Raw genomic sequence first — 14,002 nt, forward strand, 5'->3', positions numbered from 1 at the left:
TTTGCTGTCATCTGTTTTATGAGTTTATGCCTAATTATTTTCTGTCTTTGTCTGTTATACGCTTTTTGTATGGTTTTTTCTTTTTGCGCTATGGTGACAATGACATTATTGACAACACTGACATTGTCTTGTCACTTGGGCAGTGTTTGTGTTTAGCCTGTAATTTATTAACTTTTTAATTGGTTTTATTTTAATTTCGCAAAATAACTACCTGGGAATTTTTATAAATATCAATTAAATAAAACTGGAATTCAACACCACCCCTGTTCCAAATGGTTCGTTATTGCATAACCCATGTAATGTGTTTATTTAAATTTTTCTAGTCCTTTGGATATATTATTTGTTTGATTACTATAAAAGAGGTGTAATACTTAGAAATCTCTTTCCTTAATCGAATTAGAATAACAGTCATTAACCGGACAAATCATGTTAGCTAGCCACCAAGACGTGTATAACATAGTTCAAGCCAAATTTTTAGCTGCTGAGGTAGTTCGAAGTGTATCCTTTTATGACTGTTTTACACTACACTGAAGCATTTGGTGGTGATTGAATCCTTAATAACAAAACACAGATTCACTTAAATGTATCAGTAGTGGGGGCCCCCTCAAATAATACCAATAGAATACTAGCTTTAGTAGAGTACAATAAGTCTCATGCATTTTTTGTACTGGTGTCCTCCAAGAATCCTCCAGTTAATTTTTCAGATTTATCAATAGAAACAATAATTCCTATAGACCAGAATTTTTCCTGTGGTGAGTAATGTATGTAAATAAACTTTCAATAGGAAAGAGGATTGAAGCAAGGTTCTAAGGCATAATTTGATTCCTCAGGGTCCAATAAGGATATAATTATTGTAGTCCTTAAAGCATACCCTAAAACTTTTCTTGCTTAATGAATGGTTATTTAAGATGGTACATACTAATTTAAGTTTATGATAAATTTTTTCAGAAACTGGTCCTTCAGAAGGACAAAATTATGTGATTTTAATTGTAAAGTATAAGCAGAACAAATATGAATTTAATATAGAGGTTGGTAAAGAAAGTGGAAGTTTTGCAGCTGAGTTAATTAAAGCTAAGGAAGGTTAGTTTTATTAATAATTTAGGTGATTATTTTAGGTAAAAAATAATTCAATTTTAGTGGTGTCTAATAGCAAACCTAATTTCACCTGGCTGGAAAAGTACTTTGGCACTATTAACCAGTCTTCTAGGAATTCTGATCCTATATCTGATCAAGTATGTACAAACATATTGTATTTACACAAATTTTATTACCCAGTAATGACTACTGTTGCATATTTTGAGATAAGTACATTACTGTTTACATCACACTGGTGATAAAATTTATCTGATTAAATTTAATCAGTTTTGAACAGTTGTTCAGATAAAATTTATCTAGGATTATAAGATATGTTATTTTAAAAAAGTTAACCAACTATTGTCAACCATGTATAATAAACTGGGAATGGGGTTAACATAATGACATTTTTTCAGTCAGAATTTGTCTTAATTAGAGAGGGTTTATCTCAGGGCCAAACTGCTTTCAACAGGGAATCCTTACTGAAATACCAGCTCAAATTAAGAGAATCAGAATTCACTGAGAAGCAGGAGTTTACGTATGTTTTTTTCAGTTACATTTGATTTGTTTTTACATATTTGTTTTTGTCACAGAATTTTTGTGGGAACTTGGAATGTAAATGGTCAAGCACCCTCAACATCACTCAGGCCTTGGCTGAGTTGTGATGAAAACCCACCTGATTTGTATGCAGTGGGTTTTCAAGAAATTGATCTTAGCAAAGAAGCTTTTATTTTTAATGACACACCACGAGAAGCTGAGTGGCAGTAAGTGAACAGTTTTTTTAAAACCGTACTTGCCCTAAATTACACACTATTAAACCAGAAAGTTTGTGATGGATGGCTTAAACCCCAAAGCAAAATATAGGCTGGTTGCATTGGCCAGGTTGGTTGGAATGCAGCTGGCTGTGGTGGTTAATAATCAGCATTATCCACATGTGAAAAATGTTTCTTGTGATACAGTGGGAACTGGACTTTTGGGCAAAATGGTAAGCAAAATTGTTTTGATTTAAAATGTAGCTGAATAAAACATGCTTTCTGTTTAGGAAAGAGACTATTTATACAGAAAGTTAAATGTTTATAATGGCAGGTTTTGGTTGGTAATTATAATGCTTGGTTTTATGAGCCTGGAGTTTTTACTGATAAAGTGCTAAGTTTGATACTAACTTGGACTCTTATGGGTTTCTTAGATTTTTGTAGATTAGTTGTGACTTTCAATTTAATGTTTTTAGATGCATTTATATTTAAAGTGTATTTTTTACTAAAAATATCTAAGTATAAAGGTTGTCTCATGATGAAAAATAAGAAAGAAAAAGTTCAAGTAGGAAAGTTTTGAAAATTTAGCAACATAGTCCAATTCAACTAAAATATTGTCTATATTTTTATAAAACCCCCATTAAAAATATTTTAGTTGGATTGAGTATGCTCACTGATGTAATTAATATAAAAATAAGTTTTGTTAAGTTACTTCTGACTGTCGCGTCACATCCCTTATCCCATTTCACTAGACAAAGATTAAAAAGGAAATTTGCTCCATTGAACCATTAGCGTAAACGTTTACACTTGAAGTTGGTTAGTAACCTGTAAATGTTATAGAGCTAATCAGTGATAGTACCAGCTATTGTTAGTTTGGTGGTTCAATAGCGGTCAGGTTATTTTGATGTTATTATCACGTTCATAAAAACATACCGATAATTTTTGCATGAAAACCTCAAAACTGCATGACCATAAGGAAACCAGTTGAACCTTGTTTTTAACTGTCGTTACCGTCGTGGTAATTTCGGGGGTTATACCACGAGAGCTTTACAATTACCAATAATTTTCATGATAGTTTAGGTTCAAGTATATTTGGACATTAACCACATTAAATAAACCAATCGTACAGTGGCATTATTATGATTCCATGACGACGTCAAATTATAGCTGTAATTTTTCCGAAAATTATTGAATTACCGTTTATTAATACCTTTCTTTTTCTATAACGTTACCATCGTTGAGGGAAATAATCGCTGTCAGTCTGGTGAAAATGCAGCTGCTCATATGGGACATTTAACGCATAAGGGAAATATTCTCAAATAGAGCAGTTTTGTGTCCAAAATGCCATTCAGGAACAAATCCTTTCTTCATAGACACATAGACTATTTCCAAAAGTAAAAAGTGGATTGAAAAATTTACTTGATTCAAATTGCCAGGGTCCTCTAGGGTCATTTTGAAAGTGCCACAGACCTCTAAATGCTACTGAGAACCTTAAAAAGTGCCAGCGGGTTCTACAAGTGTTTTAAACCTTCCTAGAATTGTTTTAAATTGCCAGAGGCCTCTAGGACCATTTTGAACGTTGCATGAACCTCTAAATGCTACTGAGAACCTAAAAAGGTTATTTTTAAATTAACAGAGGTCTCTAGGATCGTTTTAAATGGGTTAGAGACTTTCTAAAATTTGCCAGAGCCCTCTACAAGTCTCCTAAACCTTTCTATAACTGTTTTAAATTGCCCATAGGTATCTACTAACTATTTTAAAAATGGCGGTGTTTCTAAATGCTATTGAAAACCTTTTAAAAACGTTCTAAAAATTGTTTAATTGTTGGTAGGTCCAATAAACTATATTGGTTTGGATCCGAAATCACAAACTGAAAGAAAACTTAGTAAACGGCTATGATTTCTGCTGTGTAAATCATACCGCCAACTGCTCAATCACAGACTATTACATAATTATTGCAGCTCCTGTCTTAAGTTATAACCTAAAATTATAATCATTTTGACATTGTCCATCACATTTTTAATCGCCGACATACGTTGATTGTGACGCAACAGTCAGAAGTCACTGAACGGACTATATCTGACATTTTACCAATTGGCTGAGGTCAAGCAATTCTCATATATTTTTTTGGCGAATTTTAGTAGCCTTTGCTTTATTTAGGCACTTAGGCAGTATACCATTTTTTCTTACTTATCTTTTGTTTCATTAGAACACACCTCACTTGTGATAATATATTAACTTGATAAATATCTGGGAATATTTAATAAAAGAATTATGAGTGGGAGAATGGGAAAACTGTTTTCATAATCTGTTCCTGCTTTCCAAATTTTTCCAAAGTGTAAAAACTAAAAAAAATAAATATCAATTTTTTCTCAATTTTGGTTATCTGCCTTAAATGAATACATTTGTGAGCACTCAAACACATTGATAATGTTCTGTTTGAGATTCTTAGAATTCAACAAACAGCTTGTCCTACATTAAACTAACCTTCTACAAAACACTTTTCCTAGCTACTTTACAGCAAAAATCATTTTAACAGGGTAACAAAGGTGGGGTTGCAGTACGATTAGAACTGCACAACACATCGCTATGTTTCGTAAATTGTCACTTGGCGGCTCATGTCGATGAGTTCGAACGACGCAATCAGGATTACAAAGATATCAACGCTCGAGTTAATTTTAGAAGAAATCCCCAATCGATAAAAGACCATGAGTAAGCCCCAGCATGACTTATGCTCTTATCATGCACTTTAATGGATTTAATTACTATTTGGCTGTTTTTTTTTAATTCAAGACAAATCTATTGGTTGGGTGACTTAAACTATCGTATCACTGACCTGTCGACCAATCATGTACGAACTTTAGTGACTCAAAAAGAGTATGACACTCTCTTAAAAGTGGATCAGTTGAGTCAACAACGAGAACGTGGTAATGTTTTATTGGTGAGGTCTTTGTTTTGTTATATACCTGTTTGATGTGCTAAAAATTGTATGTTGCCAGGATTACGAAGAAGGAAATATAACATTTCAGCCTACTTATAAATTTGATTTGTTTACGGACGTTTACGATACTAGCGAAAAAGCTCGGCCTCCTGCTTGGACTGATCGAATATTGTGGCGTGGGAGGGGCATACATCAAGTTTGCTATAGGTATTTGCTATAGATTGTTATCTTAATGAGTGCAACAATATGCTTGGGAGACAGCCCTCGTTTTAATAAAAATGCGTCTGAAGATGCCTTAACAAGCAAAATCTAGGGTAACACATGATTAAAGCTCATTGAGACTCTGACTTTGTGTATACTTTACAACCAAAAATGGAATACTTCTTTAAATATACTTGGTGACTTGCAGAAGCCATATGGATTTAAAAATAAGCGATCACAAACCAGTTAGCGCATTGTTCAAGTCGGAAATTAGCGTCGTCGACCCCTTAAAGTATCGAAAAGTACACGAAGATCTGCTGAAAAAAATGGATAAGCACGAAAATGAGTTTCTGCCTCAAGTGATGGTGGATCAAACTGAGGTTACGTTTGAATTGGTGCGATTCAGAGAGCCTCAATCCAAAGAAATTATTATTGCCAATACTGGAGTGGTGAGTTAATTGACTGCTTTTCAAATACTTTCAGAGTTATTTGATTTAGTGCTGTTAAAATTAGGTACCTGCCGAGTTTGCATTTATTAATAAATTCGACGATACCTCCTACTGTAAAGACTGGTTAAGGATCTTGCCTTATTGCGGCAATATAAATCCGGGTAACAATAAATATATACAGTGTGTCCTATCGATTTAAAACCAATAATTGTTTCAGCTTTACTATTTAAAAATACAAGTAATTAAATCCTGAATTTATTTGTAACTAATTTAGGACACACTGCGTTTATCTGTTACATTTTCAACAACTAATAATGTTATAGGAGAAACCTGTAAAATTCGGTTAGAAGTAAACCTAGAAACCGACCTGGAAACGCTTTATGATATTTTAGTGTTGCACCTTAAAGGTGGTAAAGATATGTTTATTACTGTGAATGGAAAGTGCCAGAAATCTTGCTTTACACAATCATTGCTTACTTTAGTTAAGATGCAGGCTCCTATTATGAGTTTGAGTGAGGAAGAGTGGAGTTTTGTTGTAAGTCTCCTCATATTAAGATTAAGTGGCAGCAAAACCTTATACGTAATACGTTATTTCACCACCTGCACAGGCGAAAATAACGGAAAACGGCTTTAACGTATTGCGATGTAACGCAACTTTACGGGCTATAACGTGTACGTTATACGCAACCCGTAAACAGGTTTCTGTCAATCAACGTTTTATGATTCATATCATTTTTCTAACCAAACATGGAACAATCAGATTTTAAATTACACTTTAGATTTACAAAAGAGTAAAGCTAGATTCATAGTTCTAATTCCGCAAGAAGTAAAAAGTAGCCATGTCAATTCATAGTTCGACTTTAGTATAAAAAAAAAAGGAATAACATAACCCCAACGTGTTATGACGTATATATAGACCAGTCGTCTATGCCGGAAGCAGTAAGGAGCAGGGTAAGAAATAAAAATGCTTCATTTCTTGCTGCTTATTTGTCAAACTATGAATTAGAGTGTTACAAGTATATTGTTTATTTTTACTGCAGCTTACTGATTACTTCTTACTTCTTGCGGAACTAGAACTATGAATCCAGCTTTAGATTTACATTTGGCAAGAGAAGTGTATGGGCAAAACCCATGTGAAGAGCCGAAGAGATCGGAGAGCCATAGAGCTCTTTTCTTCTCATCACTATATTATTTTCATTATACAAGTGCATAAGCAGCAAATCATCCAAGTCGTCTTCATCTTCCGAGTGGGAATTGACAATGACAATTTCAAAAATGTCATCCTTTATGTAACATACATCTAGTGTTATAAGTACATAACATACAAAGAAAACCACTAGAACGTCTACAGTACACAAAATAAACAGCAAAAATCAAAGAAAATTCAAGAGAAACACGAGGTTAACAGATGTCCTTCCCGACTCCAACTCCCGACTTAGCGTATACCGTGTAAGGTAAAACTTAAAACAAACTTAAAGCCAGTTTTAACATAAACGGAAAATCCTTAAATACGTACGTCATCTTGAGTATTACGTATTACGTTTTCCTGCCACTTAAAGTGTCTATTAACGTATCAAACTGCAGCTTTATTCAAATATATTGCAGAGTGGTGGTAAATCTCAAATACGTTATTCAGTGCCTAGAGAGTTATGGTTGTTAGTAGATTATTTATATAGACATGGAATGAAAACTAGAGACTTGTTTGAGTCATGCGCGTTACATGAAGAACTTATACGGATCAGAGATTGGTTGGATTGTGGATCACAAGATCCAATTCGTATCCTTTTCACGCTGAAACTCTGATTAACTTGAAATGTAGATTTAGTGATGAAATCCTTAACGAATATTTTAGCTGGCACCCCTCAAGCAGTTGCAGAGACTTTACTGTTGTTTTTGTCATACATTAAAGAACCGGTTATACCTTATGAACTTCAGGATGTCTGCATAGCGGCTTCTAATAATTTTGAAAATTGTCGACAGGTAATTTTTGATCTAATTTGGAACATTTATAACTTAAGAATGTAATAATTGTAGTTAATTCTTCAAAAACTAAATGACGTACATCGATCAGTATTCATCTACATTTGCATGTTTTTGCAAGAGCTCCAGAAATATAGTAACGATAATGGATATGATGCAAAAGCGTTGTCATCTCTTTTCGGAGACATACTACTCAGAGATCAAGTGCGAAACTCTAAACCTCAAGCTAGCCGAGGCAAAGCTAGTTTTGTGTACAATTTTCTTATGAACGATTTAAGCTCATCATTAGTGTCCAAGTAACCTGTATGCATTTCTTAGTTAGAATAATCTTGACAACTACATCGGTACTAGTATAGTGTTTTAACTAGTCCTTGAGGTAAAAGAGCTTTGGAATAACAATAATTTGAAACTAGTTTAGAAAAATGTACATGTTTAATTTTTTTTAATTTATTGCCAGTATTTTTAGCTGTTAACTATAGTCGCAACATAAGTAAATAATAAATTTTCTAACAATACTTGTTTTAATTAGTCACTTGCAATTATTAAACAACTGGAAAGTATTATGGAGATATGGAAATGCTGAACTAATGCTTCAGGTGCAGAGGGTAAAAAGCTTTATAAGTGACATGTGCCTGTCTGCCAAAGCTGATGGGACATAATTTCAGACTCTCTGATGAAGTGGTGGTCATTCAGTAGACTAACTTGTGTGGCTTCTGAAGCTTTTAAAGACGCTCAGTCTTTGTCTGGACCATTCTTAAATCTTCCAGGTCTAAAGTGTTCTTTTGTTCTTCAGCTTGTATGTCCAGGTACAACATTTAAAGTTGGGGTGTTTTTAACATTCTAGAGAAATAAATCAGCTTATCATGTTTGAATATTTGCATCTACCTAATTTGAGTCGGTCCAAACTTCCATATTTTACTTTAGTCTTTCTTAATCAAGCTATCACTGTTGTCTACTTTTATATTAGGCAAAGTTACGAAGGTGAATTTAAAATTCATATCGATATCGAACCGAATTGTTTCGTTTGAGTCGTAAATGGCGGCGGAATCGACACAGGAAATACAATACGTGACACGACCTGAATTAAAATTCATAATGCCCTGGCGGGCTTTAACGGTCGTCGTCTAGGTGTAGGAAACGGATATTTGAATTTCAGATAGGTGTGTGAACGTTTCAAGAACAACTTTTTCTACTTCATAACTTTGAAAGTATTTCAGTCTAGATGCCTGGTTTTCTGTGTAAATTGGATTTTTCATCAGGGGCACAGAAGTAGCAGGAGGTAAATTTAGTTTTCTTGACAATTGGCGAATGCCGCAAGTATTAGAATTAACTAAAATGTACCTCATTGCGCTTCTGCTCTCCTAATAATATGCCTGGTTTTCTGTAAAAATTGGATTTTTCATCAGGGGCACAGAAGTAGCAGGAGGTAAATTTAGTTTTCTTGACAATTGGCGAATGCCGCAAGTATTAGAATTAACTAAAATGTACCTCATTGCGCTTCTGCTCTCCTAATAATATGCCTGGTTTTCTGTAAAAATTGGATTTTTCATCAGGGACACAGAAGTAGCAGGAGGTAAATTTAGTTTTCTTGACAATTGGCGAATGCCGCAAGTATTAGAATTAACTAAAATGTACCTCATTGCGCTTCTGCTCTCCTAATAATATGCCTGGTTTTCTGTAAAAATTGGATTTTTCATCAGGGGCACAGAAGTAGCAGGAGGTAAATTTAGTTTTCTTGACAATTGGCGAATGCCGCAAGTATTGGAATTAACTAAAATGTACCTCATTGCGCTTCTGCTCTCCTAATAATATGCCTGGTTTTCTGTAAAAATTGGATTTTTCATCAGGGGCACAGAAATAGCAGGAGGTAAATTTAGTTTTCTTGACAATTGGCGAATGCCGCAAGTATTAGAATTAACTAAAATGTACCTCATTGCGCTTCTGCTCTCCTAATAATATGCCTGGTTTTCTGTAAAAATTGGATTTTTATCTGGAGCTTAGCGACGTAGCAGGTATTCTTAGTTTTTGAGGAGAGGATATTTAAAAAGGGCAATGAAAACCAAACATTGTTACTCAAAGCATTTTATTTTGTACTAAAATAATTGTTCACATTAATTAATATAACAAATTAAGTAGCAAACTAAAACAAACACAATAATAGAATTTTAACACGAACACGAAACCAATTCTTATGAAACGAAAGCTGTGAAGTATAAGGTAAGTATGTTGACTAGCAGGAATAAATAAAACCAAAATCTTTCCATTCTAATTATTTTATTTTTTCACATGTCCAAGTATAGTTTATGGCAGTTATTTCTTACTTATATTTTTTTTATATTTTAAACACTTTTTAAATTAACGGCTCATCTATACATTTCTGAAACGCATCTTTGGCTAATAACTCTATCAAAGTATCAACCAGTCTTGCAATAATTATTAGTAAAAGCACAAGAACACTTTGCAAAAGTATGCAGTTGTGTTGGACACCGGGTATATCACAAATTTACAGTCGTAATTGAATTTAAATTTGAAACGTCTTGAATTTTCCTAAGTTTCATTATTAGAAGAGATGGACTGATATGGTTCGTTTTTATCTCACATGACACTGATGACAGAATTTATATGAATGAGGTGTAGTTATACAGTCTGCTAGGAAATACCTACTATAGACCACCCAATAGGAACACTCAGTGGTGTGAATGAGTTTAGATAATAAAGATAAAAGACCTCTGACACACGTCGATTGTTCTTGGAGCTTAGATATATACAGGGTGTCCCGCGAGGTAAGGGACAAAAAATCACTATATGTTTTTTAGGTGAATTCGAGTCGAAAATGTCCTATAAACATGATTTTTTTTTAAATTTAATAGTGTTATTGTGCCGGAAACTACAATAATTACAAAATAATAATTTAATAAAAAAAAATACTACTACTACTGTGAAAAAAACGGTTTACAATAATTTTTCAAAGTGTCCACCTTCACATTGTAAGCATAGTTTAGCCTTTTTAATGATGTGACTGATATCTTCCCCATTTTTTCCCAACGGTAGTTATTTTAGTTTGTTAGCGATTTTATTAATTTCATGAAGCAGTTTAGCCGTGGTATGTGATTTCTCTACATACACTAAACTCTTCATATGTGTTTAATATACTTCTTTACTGGAGATAATTATTATTATATAGCATTGTATTTTTTGGCACAATAACACTATTAAATTTAAAAAAAATCAAATCTTGCTAAGGAAGCATTTGCAGAGATGTTTATAAAACATTTTTGACACAAATTGACCTAAAGAACACATATTAAAATTTTGTCTCTTACCTCGCGGGACACCCTGTATATATTAGTGTAATACCAATTAAACAAACAGAAAAAAAGTGCTGTTTCTTGTGTTTTGACATTAATTATATTTATTTAGCTTCATCTCGTTAGTAAATATTTAAATTGCATCACGTTACAATTATTAGGTCGTCACTGTGAATTCATGGTAGGACGTTTTTAAATATGAAATTATCACTCACTTTATACGGTACGGGTACTATACATGACAATCTGTATATTAGAATATTTATGATTAGGTCGTTGATAATTTTCGTCTTTAAACATGCCTTCATACCCTCATCACCATAGAGAATATGTAGAAGTTCCCCAGGTCCGTTCGTGAAATTCCTGGCCATCCATAACTTGACCGGCGAGTCGTTATGACACGTTAACAGGAAGAGATGAGGGCTATATCGGTTTATTTATGAACCCATCCATCAGGATTGGGCTTAGATTACCAAATATATTTTTTCCGAACGGTTTAATAATTCATTTCATAGATAAAGGTGCGGAAGTTTGCGGCAGTTTTCGTTTTGCTTGTTTCCAGGAAAATTCTGTGTGCGGGGTAGGACGTCATCAGTGTTGAAAACCCTTTGTCTCGTGTTCTAATGCGTTACTATTGCGAAACCTATACATTAGAGGACACTTTTAAACACCTGATGGTTAATTATACTTTTCATCTGCCTCTGTAACCACTAGTGTGGTCCAAACCTAAGCAATTAGCTTCTGGCCTATTTAAAAATCGGTTGGTGAGTCACCCAAGGGGAATTTTGCCTGTTTTATGACATTTTGTTTAGAGTCCCTGCTATACTAGAACAATAGTAAAAAGCTTCAATGACCCTTTTTGCAGCACACTGCAACTAAATATGTATTTAATGCTGACGCCAAGAAATGAAGTGTAGATCGTCCAGCCTGATAAAGTATTCATAGTGTCCATTTGTTAGTCAAATGCGCCTTTGCGTTTACAAGCACAATATCGAAAACTAGGTTCATACCTTATGGAAACGTTCAGCCTTTTGGGACACACATGCATACGTAACTATCTTGTCGACAGATCTTTTCCTTCGTTTTTGTATTATTCCTTTGAAGTCGGCGGTTTTCGTTTTATTTGAAGTTAATTATGGTTCAGAGGTTGTTTTCCAATATATGTCCACTAATCTAGAAAATAATACCTTTTGCTGGTAAATTATATACCGTGGTCTATGTCAAACAACTACCACATATCGCTTTTACTTTGGAAATTGTTTTTGCACGTAATGGCACATTCGTGACAAACGTTTGTCTCTTGAATAATTAATTACATAAAATTGAGTGTTAGTCAATACTTTATACCAGGTTCCTATAATAGGTGACTTTTTATTAACGATCGTTAAATGCAGAGAAAGTATTGACAATTAAATTTTTCTTTTATGGTTTGTGTGATGAAAATATGGCGGTATTTACATATTTTATGACCATCAATTTTAAAGTACCGAGCGGAACAAATTATTTACTTTCTTACCAATATTGACCGGATTATTACACTCATTCATCGGTCATCATATAACTGGTTATACTTTAATATTTAATTTTTTATGTAATAATTTTATTTTGTTAAAAGCACCAGACAGCCTAAAAATATAGTTACAAATAAAATACGAAACCTGTTTACATTACACTTTATTCAATTTTTTATACACAGCCATTTTCTCATCATATTTCTTTACCTACTTCTCGTGTTTTCACGCAGTTTTCAATTTTCTCCAATCAACCCGTTAAGGCTCCAGCTAAAATCTTATCCAGCAAAGCTTAGGGCAGCTTCACCTGAATCAAGTCCAGTCTTTTGAGTTAAGTTCAGCCAACATTTCCACTGGCAACCTATATTAAGTAAAAACGTATTATAATTTGTTTACACTTGAATTTTGTTGTTTATAAAATAATATATTTTAAAAAGGCTGTAATGGTAAAAAATGTTTCACCCCCTTCAGTTTCACTTAAAAATCAACTGTTAGTATTTAATAATGTTAAAATTTCTGATAATTTTGGTTATTGTGGTTAATAACAGGCAGTTTTTTGTGAACAAACTGTTTTCTTACTGCCCGCACGAAAATTAATTGGATATTGTTTAACAACCGGGCGCCGGTAAAATAAGCAATTACCGATAAGTGTGAGGTCAAAACGTAATTGAAATTCAACATAAATAAACACTCGGGCTGTTTGGTAATTAGACACAGAAAGTGCATTTCGACATTAAACAAGCCTGTTTTCGTTCTTTATCAGGCTGACCGTCCGGTGTTTACATTTTCGTGGGTTTTGCGCTATTTGCCAGGTGAAATTCTACTAAAAAAAAGATGCCTATGGATTTTTGAATTAAACTAAATTAGAATTTGAAGAAAATTTCTGGACATGCGTAAGAAAATCCACGTGTGACTAAATCCAAACTGCCCTGTGTATTAATGTGCATTCAAAACTAAGAAACATTTTTACAAAAAGGTTCTTAATGTGACCGGAAAACTGAAAATGTATTAAGTTTACTTGTTTTTTTATATTTTACTAATAATTTCAAATAAAATTGTTTTGTTTTTTTTTTTTTAGATTTCAATTTTGTACGCATATTTGTAGACTTTAGTCAGTTTCTAATAATGTTTACTTAACATTCTCCTACACTATCTCTTACCGTTTCCAAGATTTTAAATATAGTTTTTTTACAAAATAATGCATTTTATAAATATGCTTTTAAACCACGATTTACCACTCTAATTAGTTTAAACTTAGCGTGTATAACAAACTAACATCACAGTCAAATTTCAATCAACTGAAGAAAATGGGTAAGAATTAATAAAAACCGATACTTTTTTTTAAACTTTGACACCAGGTATCAAGTTTATATGAACTTTTCGACTTGAATTTAGTTCAGTAGTGTTTGCTAACCCATACTAACTCCAACCCATCAATTTCAGGTTTCTAAAGTTATAAATCGCTGTATAAGAACACCTTTACCAATGTTCTATTTAGTACATAAATAAGAAAACTGATAGAGAGATAGATATAGGAGAATGTTAAGCAAACTTTGTTACAAACTTTCCAAAAATCCAAAAACATACAGAATGTTTTATTTAAAATTATATACGTATTTATTTTCTTATAATCAATTTTTCGTTAATATACTCTGGACATTTACAACAAAAAAGTTCGTCTTAAATTGAAAACTTCTGCATAAGAAAAAAAAGGACATTTTATGTATATCGCTTTGGATAAAATTGCAAACTTTTTCATTGAAGACTTTGTTCTTCCATTCATTAT

The 14,002-nt window shown here is 33.1% G+C and overlaps 2 protein-coding genes across 6 annotated transcripts in view; one reads left to right on the plus strand and one right to left on the minus strand.

The window, feature by feature from the left end:
• Positions 1 to 141: 141 nt before the first annotated feature.
• On the plus strand, positions 142 to 7,912 carry Ocrl (Oculocerebrorenal syndrome of Lowe). 4 transcript variants are annotated; one of them, XM_081978950.1, is made up of 18 exons: positions 142 to 498; positions 572 to 752; positions 949 to 1,080; positions 1,138 to 1,232; positions 1,491 to 1,612; positions 1,668 to 1,838; positions 1,897 to 2,059; positions 2,117 to 2,170; positions 4,366 to 4,538; positions 4,620 to 4,767; positions 4,826 to 4,974; positions 5,177 to 5,417; positions 5,482 to 5,578; positions 5,741 to 5,952; positions 7,023 to 7,194; positions 7,270 to 7,397; positions 7,452 to 7,700; positions 7,749 to 7,912. In XM_081978950.1, the coding sequence occupies exons 1-17, from the start codon at positions 427 to 429 to the stop codon at positions 7,695 to 7,697; spliced, it is 2,556 nt and encodes an 851-aa protein (XP_081835076.1). In that variant the 5' UTR covers positions 142 to 426; the 3' UTR covers positions 7,698 to 7,700; positions 7,749 to 7,912. The 4 variants fall into 4 exon arrangements, with proteins under 4 accessions (XP_081835076.1, XP_081835075.1, XP_081835077.1 ...); XM_081978949.1 differs by having other exon boundaries at positions 7,452 to 7,912; XM_081978951.1 differs by having other exon boundaries at positions 1,527 to 1,612; positions 7,452 to 7,912.
• A 4,451-nt stretch (positions 7,913 to 12,363) lies between these two features.
• Positions 12,364 to 14,002, minus strand: part of LOC145728506 (CUGBP Elav-like family member 1) — a 117,676-nt gene continuing 116,037 nt past the window's right edge. For both annotated transcript variants that reach the window (XR_014178098.1, XM_081978791.1), the window contains one exon: positions 12,364 to 12,577. The gene's annotated coding sequence lies outside the window, so the exon portion shown is untranslated. The remainder of the gene's footprint in view (positions 12,578 to 14,002) is intronic.

This window comes from Ips typographus, linkage group LG4, assembly GCF_016097725.1.
Source record: "Ips typographus isolate SLU linkage group LG4, UJ_Ityp_2.0, whole genome shotgun sequence".
NCBI lineage: Eukaryota > Metazoa > Arthropoda > Insecta > Coleoptera > Curculionidae > Ips > Ips typographus.